The sequence below is a fragment of the Colius striatus genome, chromosome 17, assembly GCF_028858725.1.
Source record: "Colius striatus isolate bColStr4 chromosome 17, bColStr4.1.hap1, whole genome shotgun sequence".
Lineage (NCBI taxonomy): Eukaryota > Metazoa > Chordata > Aves > Coliiformes > Coliidae > Colius > Colius striatus.
In genome coordinates, this window is record NC_084775.1 from 12,750,541 (window position 1) to 12,767,935 (window position 17,395).

Below are 17,395 nucleotides of genomic sequence, written 5' to 3' on the forward strand. Positions count from 1 at the left end.
TTACTTATTAATAAGGATCTGTGGGCTTTGTAAACTCCAGACATTTTGCATGAATTAAAGAACAATATAATGAAGTTTTAATGAATACAAAGTCACAGTTAATGTAAAATTTATATATAGCATGCCAGAGGGGAAAGGAATTTAACAGTATTTTTAATCATAGGTTATTGGCAGCTGGATAGTTCATTTTTACACTTTTCTAATGGGTGCTTGGTACTTATCACATTTACCCTGCCAGCACGGTATAGCGACCGTCTTGGTACAGTTCAGAAAGTCAAAGGGACACCAGCTCATTTAAAGCCTCATTTGCTAATGAGGCATTTCTGCATCCTGCAGGGAACGTGAAGCTGGTGTCCACAGTGATCCCATTCTTTTGATTCAGCCAGACCACCTGAGAGGGGCTGCTCCTCTGACACATTTATAGGCAGTTTCACTCTGACTGAATTATTAGCAGCAATGTTTGACACCTTCTGCAACAGCCTTCAGCGAGCTGAGATCTATCACAATAAACTTTTACCAGCTGCAGCTAAACAGGAGCATAGGATTTTACCCTCAGGAATGCAATATGCACCTTCCAGTGACCAGCTGTACCCCTTTTAGCAACATTAATATATCACAACCTACAACTCCTTACTGTACAGACACAAGGCAGGTTTTTAGCATCCTCTCTTCTGCTCCTGTTCACCTGTGACCTTCTCAATGAGCCAGCCATGCATACATAACTAGCAGTAATGTTTTACTTGTCCTACTCTCTGCATATGAAAAGAAGTTAAAAACTTTCAGAGAACAGTAATTTTGTAGTGGAGTGGACCTGGATTAAAACCATTACAGTCAACAACAAATTAAGCTGAAAGTGATCTCATGACACCCAAGGGGAAGGAAAATAAAACTAGGACAATAACTGAAAGTTGAAACAGATGGAATATATAATAGGTGTATATAAAGAATCTATTTCTTTTAATTATCTCTTTATCAGTGCTGAATGCATTCAACACAGTTGTAATTACATCCATGATTTTAATGCATTAAATAACTCACAGAATTCAAATAGTGCAGGAGACACTGAATGCCAGAGGTTTGGTGCAACTACTGTGACTGTGTTGTATGAAAAACAAAGCAATGCTTTAGTGCTTCCATTTTACTGTTTTAGTATGCTCATTACAGTATTCCTCCCTGTATAAACTGGAAGGATACTGAGCTAGAAAACATTTCAATCTTTCACTTTCAACATCACATTTGGTAAAAAGAGTTACAAAACCCATCAGCTTTTAATGAATTCTTCAGCTAACAGAACACAGGGTTGTTACCTTACAGCCAATGAAGAACTTCAAAACAAAGAATCAAAACACTGTCAACTGCAATGATGTTAATCCAGAGTAACAACACTAAATTCCATGGAAATAATCTGGGGTTACACCAGGAATAAGGAGTAGGTGATTGCTCCCTCACCTTCTGAACCCCCAGAAGTTTTATCAAATAGAAGCTTAAAACAATAGGAAGGTTACACCACGAAATGAAGCAGCAATTACCTTCAAGGGTACCGTGAGATAGTTCAAGACCGTGAGTCAAGTCAAATGGGTTTAGTGCATTATGATTTGGCTTTATAAAAACATTTAAATGCACACTACATACAGAACACCTTCATGTTTCGCAGTCAAGTAGTTAAAAATCACTGTGTGTTCCTTCCAGCTGACTGAAACATATGGACTGAAAAAAAATGTGGCTAAAAATCCAGTTTAAAAAAAAAGCAAACACTTTATGAAAGAAATCTTCTATTTGCAACTGTAACTTATGCTATTGGTGCTCCCATTTGACGGGCTGCTGATGTAAATATAACCAGAGAAGATGCACTCACAGATATAAAAACCAAAACAGGCAGGTTCCTCCTTCCAGGCTGGAAAAAACTCCAAATATGGCATATTTAACCAACAAAGGGGAGCTAAGCTTTACCCAGACCTTTCATAATGCACTTAATGAAGTATTTTTTCTTTTAAAGAACCACTGGTATTAAATAGAGCTTTTTCTTTACATACAGTATTGGTATATACAAAACAATCACAGAACAAAGACAGATGCAAAATAAAACAACCCCAACAAGTGACTTCAGAAGTTCTGGAGCTCAGGAATATTTTGGTACAGGTCCAAAGTCTCTGGGTTTGAGAAGGCTCCTCGCTGCTCAACTTCTTTCCCTGCAATTATTTGCTTCACAGCTACTTCCACTTTTTTCCCATTTATTGTATACTGAAAAACAAAACCAGCAATGACAAATTACATTTTTCATGTAGAGGCTTTATGGAAACATCCACATGAAACCACCCCCCCAATCCCAGAATGCAATCAAAATTTAGCACAACGTTTCTTCTCTGTTGCACTTGAAGCACCAGAATCTTTCTTCTGAAAAATCACTTGAAGTGTTAAATGGAATTCAAAGAAGAGTTTATGTGTGATTTTAGTTTCTTACTCCTTTTTGGTACTACTGTGAGGATCTAATCAAGCTCCAACTTAAACCAGTGAAACCAGATCAGAAACACAGTATAAACACTAAAAGTCTTTCAATGATTTATGTTCTAATACATCAAATTTTCAAATAATTCTTTGTTTTCTAAGATTGGGCTCAAAAAATAAAGCTCAGCTCCTCTGGGCTTTGGGAGAAGTAAACCATGACTTTGCTATATGAAATGGCCAGCCTTTTGCTAATAGGGTCAAGTGAAACACTGAGCTTAAATGGGCCTCAACGTTTAAGTGTTTCAAAATAACCCATCAACAAACAGAGGCTTCACTTCCACTTTAGGAATCACAAATTCTATTACATTGTGTTACTCTAAAAGTAAGGATACTACAGAAATAAATCCCTAATTCTTTTAGGAGACCACTGTAATTTCTCACTAGTGCAGTAAGGAACAACTACTCCAATGTTAACAGGAACTGTCGAGGCCCATTTTAGATGATGACCTCTGCTTTTACAGACACCAAGGCTTTAAGACCACTTTCCTCAGGCTGGCACCACTGAGAAGTTTGAGGATAGCAACTTTGAAAAGGTAGCCTCCAAATACCTATTTAGGTTTCTCTCTCTGCTCTGGGAACAGAAGCCACCCTTTGCTTTACTACTGAACCTGCTACCAAGGGACTCAGGTGGTTCCTGGCTCCAATGCCACTGAATCTCATGAACTCTGGACACCAGCTTTTTTCAGAGATGTTTCAGAGCCAGGCTAAATAATCCTCAACTCAATACACTTTTACAATATTGATCTTGGTACTATAATCAAGTTTTTCCTTATTAAATACACTGAAGCCATGTGCAATCCTACACTCCTGAACCATCTTAATCAACCACTCCTCCTCAGTGATTAGCAACCTAATTTTCAGTAGTGCTGAGAAACTAGAACACCTCAGTGGCCTGCAAAGGAACTGCTTCCTGTCAAAAAATACCACACAGACTGTTCAGCAAAGCAAATTTGTTTATCTTCATCAATAAGCATCTTGTACATGATAACCAGAATGCTCATCTGGTCAGGACAGGACTAGAAAGATTTGTACTAAGGGTTTGCCTTGTTTTTTAACACCTAGATCTCTCATTACTAAAGTCCTAATCACTTCAACACAGCTGTATAATTTCTACCAGTGTGTAGTGTCACTATACAGTCAGGATTAGCTTGTATTTCAAGATAAGGATTCAAATACATTTCTAAAAGTAGCAGAAAATAGAAGGAGGTTTCCCTTCCAAGCAAAACTTTCAAAGAAAGATGGGAGACAGCTTTGATCATTTTACCTGTGGCATATTTACCCATAAAGTCATTAAAATTCACTCAATTGCAAATTCAAAGTATGAACTAATTAATCACCTAAGCAAGCTTTCCTGAGAGGCAGCCCATCACAAACACCTCACTGCCATCAACTTTGTCCTGCACATTCAGGTGATATAGAGTTTACAAATTCAACACCTCATACAGAAGCTAAATTGCAGCCAAGGAAGTCTAGACTTCACTATTTAACAGGTGCAAGGGACTTGACACTCATGCAAAGAAGACATTGTGAGCCAAATATTCTTTGCCAATAGTGCCCTGAAACAGAAGTAGCTCAACAGATCAGAATGAGGTTGCTGTGTGCACCACAGAGGCTGGCAGTCCTGAACCCTAGATCACCATAGAAACCTACCTTGGCAGTAAATGGAGATTGGATACCAAATGATTGGTGTGAAGTCCCAAGTCTTTTCTCTAGGCATGCTCAAGACTATGCACAAATGGACTTCAGACAACTACATTCTACCCCTCCATCAGCACCAGAGGACTATAAAAACGGGCATTCCAACTAAAGAGTTCATAGAGCAAGGAAGAGCACTGTGGAGTAACTCAGTTCCAAACACCAAGCATGCAGAACCTTTAGCTGTACTAACTTCTCTCTTCCTCTCATAAGCACAAAGATGTTATTCTAGCTACTGCTACAGTTAAGATGGTGATAGTTACATTTAAGTGGCTAAACACATGTAAAACTGAGATGGTTTACAGAATTTGCTCTGTGCTCTCAGCTTTCATAAGAGAGCCACTCAAAACAGGAAAATAAAAGAAAAATAAGCTTATGGGGAGCCAGAAAAGTTGAAGTTAAATTACCTTTTAAATATTTCCCTTTTAGAAGGTTTAAGTACATATTACTGAGAAAAAGCAACACATTTCTAAAGTGAGAAGGGGCATTTTTAGGTATTGTTAAAAAAAACAAAAACATGCCTCGCTGAAAAGGAGATGAAAGGATGTTGCTAGGCAACAGAGACAAACTATTTATAAAGCTCCGATACACTTTTGAGATGCTAAAATTTCCAGCATGTGGGTTTGAAGAGCAATGACAACTGCTCCTTAATTACTAATTCAAGGTGACAAAGAAAAAAAAGTAGGCAGCGTTTTTCATGACATACCGGAATGCCTTTGGTTTCTAGAATGAGGCTTGGAACATGCCTGGCAGAAAGTGCTGCACGGATTGCATCTCGAATTCTCTTCACCAGATCCTCGCTGAACACACGGTTTAATGCCATCTTCAGGAAGAGGATCACCCTCTCCTCCCCATCTTTGTTGTACTGAGGGACACAGAGGCTATCGGAAACCTCTTCAAAGGCTTCAACTGAAAATAAAGGAAAAGTCCTTATTAGCACTTGTATTTGTATGTTCCTCTGGTTGCACATTTTTAGTGGTAGCACCATAAGAAATATCATATTCCCCAGAGATGCAAAGGCAAGGCAAAGCAAAGGGCAGGTTTAAGGAGGATGGAGCCAGGCTGTTCTCAGTGATGGCCAATGACAGGACAAGGGCCAATGGGTACAAGCTGGAACAGAAGAGGTTCCAAAGAAATACAAGGAAAAGCTTCTTGGTGAGGGAGCACTGGAACAGGCTGCCCAGATGGGTTGTGGAATCTCCTTCTTTGGAGACATTCAAAACCCACCTGGACAAGTTCCTGTGTGACCTACTCCAGGTGATCCTGCTCTAGCAGGCAGGTTGGATGGGATGATCTTTCAAGGTCCCTTCCAACCCTTATGACTCTGTGATCCTGGCCACATTATTCTACAAGAAGCTTCCCCTGTGGGTGCTCTGAAATTTTAACTCCTGCTTAGGTCAAAATCCAGGTTTAAGATCATATATATTTAGGTTCAGGACAAAAAAAAAATGCTGCAACTGTTGGGACAGATAACAAGGTTTGATTTACACTCAGCCATTTGCTCCACTGCTGCACAGACAGCAGATTACACAAGAACAGGGAGAGGCAACAGGTCCTTATGTCTCAGCAGCTTTGCAGGCACATAGCTTCAACACCTTTCTCAACACAGACCTTCTTTGAAATATGAAGCACAAGCTCAAGAACTTCTAATTATTAGGAAAGATACAATAAAACCAGTGTCAAGAGCTTGCCTTGAGGGAGAAAAATAAAAGGCTCAGAAGTTAGGTATTCTCTTATAAATCTGCATGATACAATTAGTCTGTAAGGCCTTATTAGGTGAAGGTAACATCATATGGAGAACACATCTCAGTCACCTCCAGCCCTCCAGACAGGTTAGGAAAGCAACCAATTCAAATCTACAAAACCAAATGTTACTGTTAATGCTAATATGCTCTGTACTTTCATTTGAAAAACAGCACGTCTTTTATTACTTAATCCTTATGCTTACATTTCAGATTTGAGGCAACAATGTAATAGCTGAAAGAGGTGGAAAGTTAATTTCATACCTATGTTATAGATTTCAGAACTTCCGAATCTCACTCCATTTGGATTTAATGTACCATCACTGAAAATCACACACAAACAAAACAAAGCAGCATTAAAATGTGATCAGAGTTTGATGAAAAGAGAGAAATTGATGCAGTTAACCAAGTAGCTCTGCATGTCATGCATTGAATGTGCAGCCATAATAGAAACAATGTTAGAATAATTTTGTTCAAAAAAGGCATTTTGCTCATTAGAATTAAGTTGTCCAGAAAACCTCAACATTACTCATTCACCTTTCCTAGTCCCTCCCCTTTCCAGTAGCCTACAAATACACACTGACAACAAAACACACCAGGAATCTTTGGAGTACACCATCATATTGCAAGTGCATATCACTACTTTCCAGTCTCTTGTAGCTGGAACTTGTTTCACATACAACAGCCTCACACTGTATATGTCTGTTGAGTGTCTATTTGTGGCAATGTCACACACAGCTTCAAAGCATTCACTCAGCTTTCTTTCAAATAGCAACTTTTAAATGCAAGCAGTAAATTTAGCCATAATCGTTACCTTGAATGTCTGTGATCACTAACACAAGCACAACTTTACACCTGACCTTTTATAACTAATCTTCACTGGAAAGCAAGTCAATGGCAAAGCCAAGACCAGAAGACAAGTTTCCTGACTGACCATATTTAATGTGCAACACCATTCAAACTCTTACAGATGGTTGTTATAAGCCATGGAACACAAACCCAAGTCCTATACTCTGAAATGAGTTCCATTCCCTCTAACCTAGCTGCTCTGATTAATTCAAGGTTGAAATCCACAACACTGGATTTAACAAAGTGAACAGAAAGCTGACAGACATGACAGAGAATCATGTACATTATGCTCTAAGGGGAAGTTGGCTAATTTTAACACTTATTTACTCATAACACTTTCACCAAAATACTGTACCTGCGACCCAGCATGACAATTCCTCCTGTCTTGGGATTAATCTTGCAGTAATCCCCATGGGCCCAAACACCTATTAGAGAATGACAGAGGTTAAAGAGTTGATTTTGTGTTCATCCAGTTATGGTACACATTTGTATAACTCACATTCACTTTGTGAACACCTACAAAACCATGGCAGATATACTTTGAGAACTACCCACAGCAAATGCAGCAGTACTTAACCATGCAAACAATCCACACTATCTTCTGATTGCTTGCTTGCATGACTATACAGCACCCTTTAGAAAACAGATGCAGAGCTGCACTGAACACTCCATTTGTGAAAGAATCTTCCACAAATGTAGCAGTATTTTGACCAGCCTTTCTTGAACCACTTCTTTTATGGTGGAAAATTCTGTGGCAGCAGTTTTCTGGGCTTGCACAACAGGTCTCAGTAATTCCCTAGGGAGCTTATGTACTTAATGTTCTTGATTTGTGCTTATGTAAAAATCACATTTGACTTCTCAGAGCTGGAATGACTTTTGCATTATTTTTAAGACCGAAACTGCTACAGCAGCCTGCCACACAGAAATACAAGCCAACTCTACTCAACTGGGTCTTTTTAAAGCAAAATATGAGCCTGAATTATATGTGCATGTGCACATAAGACCATTGCTAACTTCGTCGTTACAACTTTAAGCTCATTTACACGGAAAGACAGAAAAGGAGTTTCAGATAGAACCTCTGGACCACAGCAATTTCAGTCTAAGAACTGTCACACAGATTATTTTTCCACTGACTGTTGACAGGCTTACATGCAGACTACAACTTCCACATCCCTTCTGTTTTCCTACATGATTATCTCCTGCTGCACATCTTGACTTCTCTTGTGAATTCACTCTGTATTGCTGCTATTTATAAAAAAAGCCTCTGTCTCCAGAAAGTAGCTTGAAGTCCTGCTCCTATAAAAGCCCCTGCACAGTGGACAGTAGGCTGTTCAGCATCCCTGTGTCACATAAGCAATAGATCTGGATGAGCAGAGTCCTTCATTATTCTTAGGAAGCAAGCCTCTGGCCCACAGTACCCGTTCCTTTACTCTTACCACTGCTGAAAGAGGATATGAATGCAGAATATGTATGTTTGAGGCAGGATATACTTAAACCAGGTCAGCTCTTATCCTTTAGGAGTCACTCCTCTGGCTAGGCAGGAGCAGTCTGGCAGAGGTGCAGTGGCACTCGTTAACAGAGGATTGCTCCCTGACCTATTCAGCACTTTCATTTCACACTCATGCCAAGCAGCCTACGTCTGCACTACACATTATCAGGCTGTTACAGTCATATTTGCCCAATGAGAGCACAAGCAAAATAAGACTGGAGCTCTCCAGAGATTCTTATTAAATTGATTAGGATCCATATTCAAAACAAAGCACTAGAAAACAGACTGAGAGACACTATGAAACATGTCACAGAATTCTCACTTTGCAGTCTAGCTTCAGAGTTGCACCTGCCTATCAGTGGACAAGAATAAACCTGAACTTCCTAAGAGGAGCAGTACAATGGCTATCCCTGACCCATTTGAGCAGTATTAGCCCAAGCCCTTCATTACATACCTGGGAATTTTGAAAAATAAGCTTTCCTGTACTTGCTTCCATTCTCATCATTCCAGAAGTGTGTAGGCTGACAGGGGATAGGTTTGGTACAAACCAGCTCTCCACTTTCACCCCAAACTGGTTTTCCTGTTTACAAAGAAAGAGGCATGTTCTACACTTCCCTTCTGTAAACAACAGGGTACCAAAGCAAAGAGCATCTACAGTTATTACTGATGTGCCAGATGCTAACACAGATACAGGATGAGCTATGACTGGTGGTCTTAAGAGCTCGTGTTCAGTCCTTAAACACATCCCTACCTTTACCTCAGTAACTTCAGGACAGTTACACCACAGGGTGGAAACCAGCCTGGCATCCACAGCAACACATCTTATTGATAACATACATCAGAGGCTAGAATTTGGCCTTGATGTGCTTTAGCAGAGGCATGGGAAAGGAGAGCCTTTTTAAGACAAGGATTATCTTCACTAAGAGCCCCGTGAGATCCAGATCAGATGGACCCAGACACAGGTTTTGTGGAACATGTTTCCAAAGTGAAATCACTCACTTAACAGCTGACTGCTTACCCATCTGATGAATGAAACTTCAGGTCATGTAGCTACTGTATTTTGTAAACAAGCGTAATATCTTGGGTAATGGTTACCTTCATCATTCCATGCTTCCACAGCCATTCCAAGATTTCTGGCCTGAATTTCTCCTTTGTAAACTGGAATTGTAACATTCTGGCCCATGAAACACGAAATGATATCTGTCCCACCTACAATAAATGAAGTCCATTTAGAAGGCAGTACTTTTTTGGAAAAAGCAAAACTGAAAACTCCATAAGAACTCTAGAATAGCAAACTGCCACCTCTGCCAAATGCTTCAGATCCACATGAAGCAGCACACAATAGACACCATTACCTAGGATCTTATGTAACTTCATTAAAAGAAGGTTTCTTTTTGCTTCTTTCTTACTTTGTATGTCTTTTCAATACATGTATGGTCTCCTTGCAAAAAGATTCCTTAAGGCATAACTTTTCTTCTTCCAATAGTTTCTTTAATCTCATTTAAAGAAATTTCCACTTATGTGAGACTGAGCAAATAAACAGGCCCAAGTTTACAGATCTAGATATTTAAAATCACTTAGAAATGTTTTCTTGTTTGTTTTCATTAAAGTAACCAGACAAGCTATTTCACTGAGTATTTACTTAGCTTTTACATTTCTTTCTCATTAGTGGGAGGTAAGCAGTGTCCATAGGATGAACACTAATCTTAATCAAAATAGATACTGTCAAAGTGCTTACTTGAGCTTTCTATTCTTTCTAGAACTTCAGGGAAGTAGAATTGTAAGACACAAACCAATGATGTTAGCATTACTCAAAAACAGTTTTCTCCATTTGGGAAATGCAGAAATGATAGGAGCAAATTCAGGATTCAGCACTACTCTTACCAAGACCAGAGTCAGAGGTGACTGCAGCAGCAGAAGTGTCAGGCTTTAAAAAATCAAACTGAACTGAGTTAAAAAGCCCTTTGAAAAAGTCAGTCTTCGTTACAAAGCAGGATGAGGAGTTCTGTGGTAGACCTTATGTGAATAGAAGTTGCCTCAGCTAGCACTCCTCACAACAAACTGCACAGTATGTGGGCTTGATATTTCTCTAATTATATAATTTACACAAAATCTGTCTGCAGTGCCAATTACTTGGCACAAAAGAACCGAAATGGGAACATCGAAAAACCTCTCCAAAAGGTATTTTCTGCTGAAGTCAGCTATTTGCAGAACAGTATGTTCTGTAGGTTAATAGACTCTTTTCTTGATCTCACCCTGCTACCCCCCTAAGGACAGCCAGTCAAAATAAATGATCCTGCTTTAAGAAAAAAAATAAACCCAAACTATCCACCGTGTCAGAAACATTCCACTTCAAAGCCTTGGAGTGTGTGAGCTTTATTATGGCACACTGAACCATGCAGAAAACCTCTGCACTAAAAAGACAATTAATTCCACTTTAACTGTAACCAAGCTTGTATCATCCAAGGTTTAAGCTTCCCAAATGTACATCAGCAAACACACAAGAAGGAAATGCAGAGGCAGTGAATAGATTTAGTAAGAACCACTCCACATAAAAGCATCACCTGAAATGGATCCCAGAAGGACACTGCTTTTGATGTGTTTGTAGACATAGTCGTAGCTTTGAGACTTGAGTGGAGATCCTGTAGACAGGATAGTGTGAAGAGTTTGGAGATTGTGTGTTTCACCTTAAAAAGGAAGAAATCAAACAAAGTAGGTTAAGGTAGAATTTTTACCAGAGTTTGTAACTATTGTTACTACAATTCAGAATAATTGCATAAAGGGCTTTGTGACAAGAGCCAGAACCAGGAGAGGGAAGGTAGGAGATAGATGAGATTCAATAGCTGTTAGATGCTTACATGGTTTTAGGTTTTTCTCTTCCAGCACAGCCAGCCACTTCGCACCCGTTCCAAGGATGGTGATCCTAGAGGGGAAAACCAGTTTAAATGTTTTGCATATTTAAATATGCTGAGATTTTAAAAACCTGCAATTCCCATTGCAGTAAGCAGAGGCTGTTAGACACTCTGTACATAGATTAGTCAAGCAATGCAGTCTCTTAAAGCTTCCTAAGTGCAAGGCACATCCTTTTGAGCAATCAGAATTAGTCAGATCACATGTCATTTCTGCAGCTTTGAAACTTTTAATTCTATCTTTAAATATTAAACAAAGCTTTCCCACCTCATGGAAAACATCCACTTCCATTTACAGGACTTCACAACTGCAGAAGACACCACAGACATCACAAAATGTTCCTACGTTTTCCTCATTAATGGGCTGTAATTGCCACTAAGCTGTTTAACACAAAATCCCTGCCGTGTTACATTCTCACATAGAAAAATGTTGCCATTCCAGGGCACAGTTTAGCACAGAATGTCTTCACTCTGAAGACAGCAGCATTTTCTTAGATACCTGTTCAGTTTCCACTGATGACATTCTGAGTTGCAGAACTGAACATGAAATTTGGCCTAGCAAACAGCACAATTGAATTCTGCCCTTGCAAAAGTGTATTTAGAGCTCTCCAATACAGCCTAATTGAAAACTGAAACAAAGGTTGTACCTCTTCCCTACTCTTATCAATGGAAGTGCTGGTTTAGTGTTTCTGCTGACTTTCAGAAAATCCTCTTCCCTGCGTTCTGCTAATTCATTTCATATTACAGCAATAAACTCACTGAAGACAATGCAGACAGACAGATATGGATAAGGGATACAGTCAGTTCAGAGATTGTGGGTAATGCATGCATCAGGAGGACTCAAAATAAGATTCTGCTACCTTTGCTTTTACTCCAAAGACAAGATGGAAGACAGACAGCTCTTGAAATAAATGTTTCAAACATGGAGAGGGGACAATTTCAACACTATCAAAAGGAGATGTCTTCCCTCACCATTTAGGTGGATGACAGTTAATGAGCAGCCACCTCTTGGGTAGGGAAAGGCTATTTGCACAAACACACTGGTGCACAGAGCACTATTAGGTACATGGGAAGAACATCACAAGAGTCACTGTTGCTCCTCCAGTTACCATCTACCACAATCAGATGAACTATTTTTGCTTGTATAACATCTCACATTCCTTCCACGCTTCAAATTATGACTTATTTTACAGTGGGAAGACGTAATGCTTCTCTGTTTATTTTGAAGCTCTTTGACACTTCCTCTACAGCACATGTAGAGCCTCATCTCTTATTATTTCCTTCTAAATGCTGTATCTTTGGGGGTTGGTGACTAAATACAGTTCCACTTAAAAAGACCTTTAATCGACGTCCACTTAAGTAATACTTGTCCTGCAGTATGAAATACCTTGATGATGCTGCAAGAATATGCTATTGAAGGAAGGCATGGTACATCTTCAGAGAAGTAAGGTAGTCTTCACATGTTGGGAGCTTTTTTTTTTGAAGTATGTAACATATGACTGAGCTGGGAACAGACTGCATTATCAAGTTCCACACAGATGGCCACCGCTTTTAGCACCAGATTACAAAAGTGAGACATGCAGACACATTTCAGTTATCTTCACTTGCTTTTGGCATGTAGAAACAATGCTTAAAAATAAGCTGTGCTATTTCATGATTCTAAATTTTAGCCTGTTGTTCTACTGGGGTTCTTTTTTTTGGGGGGGGGTAGGGGGCATCTTAACTTTGTAGTTTTAGTTTCTGTTGGGTTTTTTTTACTGGAAGGACTCTGACTAAGGCATTAACCTTCCATGATAATAGCCAGAGACAAAATGTCAGTCTTTAAATATTACATGACACAAAATGCAGAGTGAAGTTTAAATTATTAATTATCAAGAGTCAGAGTGTGAATCTTTTGGCATCTGCTTTACACCACAAATGAATTCATTTTAATTATCTATCAAAAATGACACTCTTTATTTTACCAGTAAAATCATTCAGACCTACTCCTCACATCCAGCTGGCAAAACAGGCAAGTTACTGAAAAAACTTTAACCCATGTGGCAAAGCTAGGTACCACCACAGGATTGCAGTTGTTTATCCAATACCTGCCATTTCTCCAGGCTTCAAGAGAGGGCACTGTGAGCATTTTTAGGGATAAAATTGTGTATAACAATTAACAAACAGCTTGACAGGGAGAATTAGGCATTATAGATTAAAAAGAAAAATATGAAAATATAAGCAACCCTGCTGAGCCCTTCCAGTCAATTTATGTGTTTAAGTCAAAGTGCTGTATTGAGTCTTATGTTGAGCTACTGGAAATAAAGGATTCTTATTTTCTAAGTTCTGAGTGTGCTGAGAAATTACTCTTCAGATTGCTCCCAATTACTGCCTTTTGAAAAGGCTGCTCTTGAAAAGTGACTATTGAACCAAAATTCTTTATTTGCTTGGGATCCAAACACTTGACTCAAATTTGAAACAATCAGCTCTTTGTCTCTCTTGCTCTCTAAGACTGTTTTAGCACGAAATTTTAAGAAGCAGTTCCACTCAAGGCTAAGCCAAAAGATAAACTGTCATGCTACATACCAGCTTCTGTCCAAGGCAATGACAACATCTTTAATGAGGTTGCTTGTATGTGGCCCTCAGGAGCAAAGACCATTATCTAACTTTATTTTGGCTACTATTGAATGTTGTTTACATACCCTAGTCTGTCAACCAAGTCCCAGAGCACATTTGGTGATGGAATAAGAGGAGATCCATCATATAGGACCACTGAAGCTCCCGTAGCAAGTGCAGTCACTAACCAATTCCACATCATCCAGCCAGTCTGGAACAAAGAAAATACCTGCATTAGTTTCTATCTTTGTCAGCTAGTCTTCCACCTTCCCGGCAGCTCTATCACAGGATCAGGGCTCTTGCTTGCTGTCACATGCTGGTAGAGGAGCTACAGGTAACTAAAAAGTGATGGACAGGTGTAGTTCTTGGCAGAATCATCATGATCAAAGCATGCTCCCTGCCCTTATGCAAGAGGTGCTCTCTTCCCATCCACTTTCTTCTCCAAAGTTTTTCTGCTTTAAGAAACCATTAAAACACTTGAGTTTATGCTCATTCTCTACTGACTATGTCTAATCATATTATTTAGGAATAAAAAAATAAGCTGGAGCACTGTTTATCCTCTCACCTGTCCCAAGACTGGATCAGCTACATGTTCCTGATGGACATTCACCTAGCTTATCCTTACAAATACCTTGCAAAATGGGGATTCCTTATCTCCCTATAGACATACCTTTAAAGCACAAGCCAAGAGACATGACAGCTTTGGAACAAGGTATTTATAATATCTTCATGGAGGCATCATTATAAACTGACTAGCAGTGTTAAAGTTCAGAAGGGAACTCACGAGGAAAGGCAGTAGTCTCCTCAAAACATTATACTAGCAGAAGACTTTGGAATAATTTTCTTTACTACATCATTACAAAAAACATCCCCAAAACAAATGCTTAACTGAATTCCTACATAGGTCAGTTTTATCCCCTTGTCTTTACTAAAGTTAGAGTTGTGCAATTCTTTTCTCCCCACTGAAACAGGAAGACAAATTCTCATCTTCAGTATGGTCAAGCCTTGCACAATGCAGGAAGGTGGAGGGTGTTTTGCAGGTGACATTGATGAGGCAGTTAGATCAATAAACCTAAGAGACTGTAAAAATCAATCCATTTTCCTCACTAATTAGATCAGAAACATTTAACACACATTTGACCTTTCATCAGAAAGGTCCCTGTTGCATTTTATTACTCTGTGTGAATTTTTTTTTTCTTTTAAACTCAGTTGTGTAGGACAATTTCTTGCAGAACAAGAATAAAAATACATTAAAATGTACTTGTAGGAAAAGCTCTCTCATCTTTATAAGAAATGCTTTTTAAACTGAAGCCCCACTTGCCGTTGTGTAGTACATAATGATGTCGCTACTGGTCATGTTGCCATGCAGAATGTGTTCCTTCAGATGCTGTATGAGTGTACCCTGAAAAAAACAGTGAAAGAAAAAGATAAGTTTGCATAAATAAATAAAAAGCAAAACTCTGACAGTATATTAAGACTTAAAAAACCCTAATATTGTCAATCCTTCGCAGTTTGTACTCCAGGATTACAGGCAAGTATTTCCTTTTAACCACAGCTGAAATAAATCCCAGAGCCTATCTCCAGCAGCAGCAATTGCATTCTCCATTTTCTCACATAACTTTCCAGCCTCTCTCATTAAGCAACAATTCCCACTGCACATCACTTGTAATCCATGGAATAAATAACTTCCTTCACTTCCAACTCTGCCCAGCCATCAGAGTTGCAGAGTACTCCATGCAGGCTGTAATTTTAACAGCATGCTTTTACCAGACAGATCTTCCAAGATAGCTTGACTGAGTTGCATTTTCCATATATCTAAGGCAACCAGGAGGAATGAAGGACCTAGAGCTGCTATAAACTGCAGCAGCTGTTATAAACAAACACTATTTATCCAAAACACTTATCTATTAACATCCAGGAGATAAAAGGCCTAATGTAGAAGTGAGCAGCAATGTAGGAAAAACCTCATTGCTCAAGCATCAATATTAACACTAACGTAGTTAAATATATTACTTCCTTTTCTCTTTAGTTGGAAATGCCACTGAAGTACCTTTCTGATCACCATTAGTGCATCACTTGTTAGGATAAATAAATTTACAATCCACTTCACTAAGTCACTTGGTTGCAGTGACAAATTAATGTGCTTGATTTTAAAATAAAGATTGGTTTTGCATTTATGCAAGGAGTTCTAGTGGAACTATTAAGAGGCTCAGAAGTATGAAACAAGATTTATGCTGAAAGAAAATAGATTACAGATAAACATTTGAAACGAAAAAGGAGAGTCATAAAACTGGCACACGCTTCGGGAGAAAAGGCAGAAAACATTAAATAAAAATAAAGGAGTAAATCTTATTTTCCCTTTGCAACTCGAAGGAACTGAGTCGGAATTCACTCGCTACTGTTTGAAAGCACTCAGCTGTCACAATGCTGCCACCTAGCCAGAGCTACCAGCAGCTGCACTGAGAAAATCATTTAAAAAGAAATACCAGCATTTGGAAACACTGTGTCTAACTTCATTGGTAAGGCTGCCACAAGAATTGCAAGTGTTCACAGAATTATTCCATTTGTAAAAGTAAGCACATTGTCTCTGCAGCAGGATCTAAAAAAGCCAAAGTAGTGAAAGTCAAATTCAATTAAAATATTGGTTCCCTTTTTCCTCCATTTAATTGTTGCTATTCCAGTTCTTGAACCAAAAAGTCATTCTTAAGAAATTTCTTTAGGTAGAGGCTGTGAACTATTCCCCTGCAAAAAAAAAAAGCTGTAACTCTCAGTCTGGAAACAAAGGCATTGTGGTAGAAGGCATAGCTGTTCTAAAGAGCTAATGGCCCAAGACGCACTCTCAAGTTTATTTATAGGACTTGTATAATCTTCAAAATAAATCCTAACCATTTAGCATTTCATGACAGTTCTGTCAGCTGAAAAAACAACTCACTGGTCTGCTTGTCTTTATTGAGCTTAACATACGGCTGATAAAGTGCTGAGCATCTGCAGTGTCAAACAAAAACAATCAGTTCCTGAGCCACAGCATCAGCATCTAAGGGACCAGTGCTAAGTGATTACATAGCTGAGAGAGCAGCCACTCACAGCTGCTGCTCTGGGTCTCAATCCAGCATGTTCTCTATACAGCCTGAGCATGAAAAAGTCCTCACTGTGATTTGCCTGCAGTTACCCAAGAAGTCCATTACAGTGAGACTATTTAAGCCCAAGTTTTTTAACTTCTTAAGATGGATAGAAATGAACTGATAAAGTTGGGAATATGGAATAACTGAAAAGGAGCCCTATTTGAACAAGGTAAGAATCAGAACCAATGCTTTTAGGCCTAAAAGAATAACAATTTCTCACTAACATTTTTTAAGTATTAGAACTCACCAAATATCTTTCTGTAGCACACCCAATTGTTCACTGATACAGCTTTGCTTCAGAGACCAGAAAAACCTTACTCCTTCTGAGGCACTACTTTTTAAATCACCTCCCATGACCTGGCTTAATTTCAATTATCTACAGGTGTTATTTCACTGCATGTCAAAAAAACAGAGAAAGACCAGAAGCATACTGCAGAATCTGATAAACTGAGGTGTAAACTTAAAGTAAGCTGCCTATTAGCATCTCTA

The 17,395-nt window shown here is 38.9% G+C and overlaps 1 protein-coding gene across 1 annotated transcript in view; it reads right to left on the reverse strand.

Annotated features, from left to right (window-relative positions):
• Positions 1–940: 940 nt before the first annotated feature.
• The window catches only part of AACS (acetoacetyl-CoA synthetase), a 37,811-nt gene continuing 21,356 nt past the window's right edge, over positions 941–17,395 (reverse strand). Inside the window, exons 9-18 of the mRNA XM_062010268.1 lie at positions 15,106–15,186; positions 13,871–13,995; positions 11,139–11,203; positions 10,845–10,967; positions 9,376–9,489; positions 8,735–8,860; positions 7,147–7,216; positions 6,207–6,265; positions 4,907–5,109; positions 941–2,241 (exon numbers count right to left, since the gene is read on the reverse strand). Of these exons, the coding sequence (XP_061866252.1) occupies positions 2,104–2,241; positions 4,907–5,109; positions 6,207–6,265; positions 7,147–7,216; positions 8,735–8,860; positions 9,376–9,489; positions 10,845–10,967; positions 11,139–11,203; positions 13,871–13,995; positions 15,106–15,186 (1,104 nt within the window). The 3' untranslated portion in view covers positions 941–2,103. The remainder of the gene's footprint in view (positions 2,242–4,906; positions 5,110–6,206; positions 6,266–7,146; positions 7,217–8,734; positions 8,861–9,375; positions 9,490–10,844; positions 10,968–11,138; positions 11,204–13,870; positions 13,996–15,105; positions 15,187–17,395) is intronic.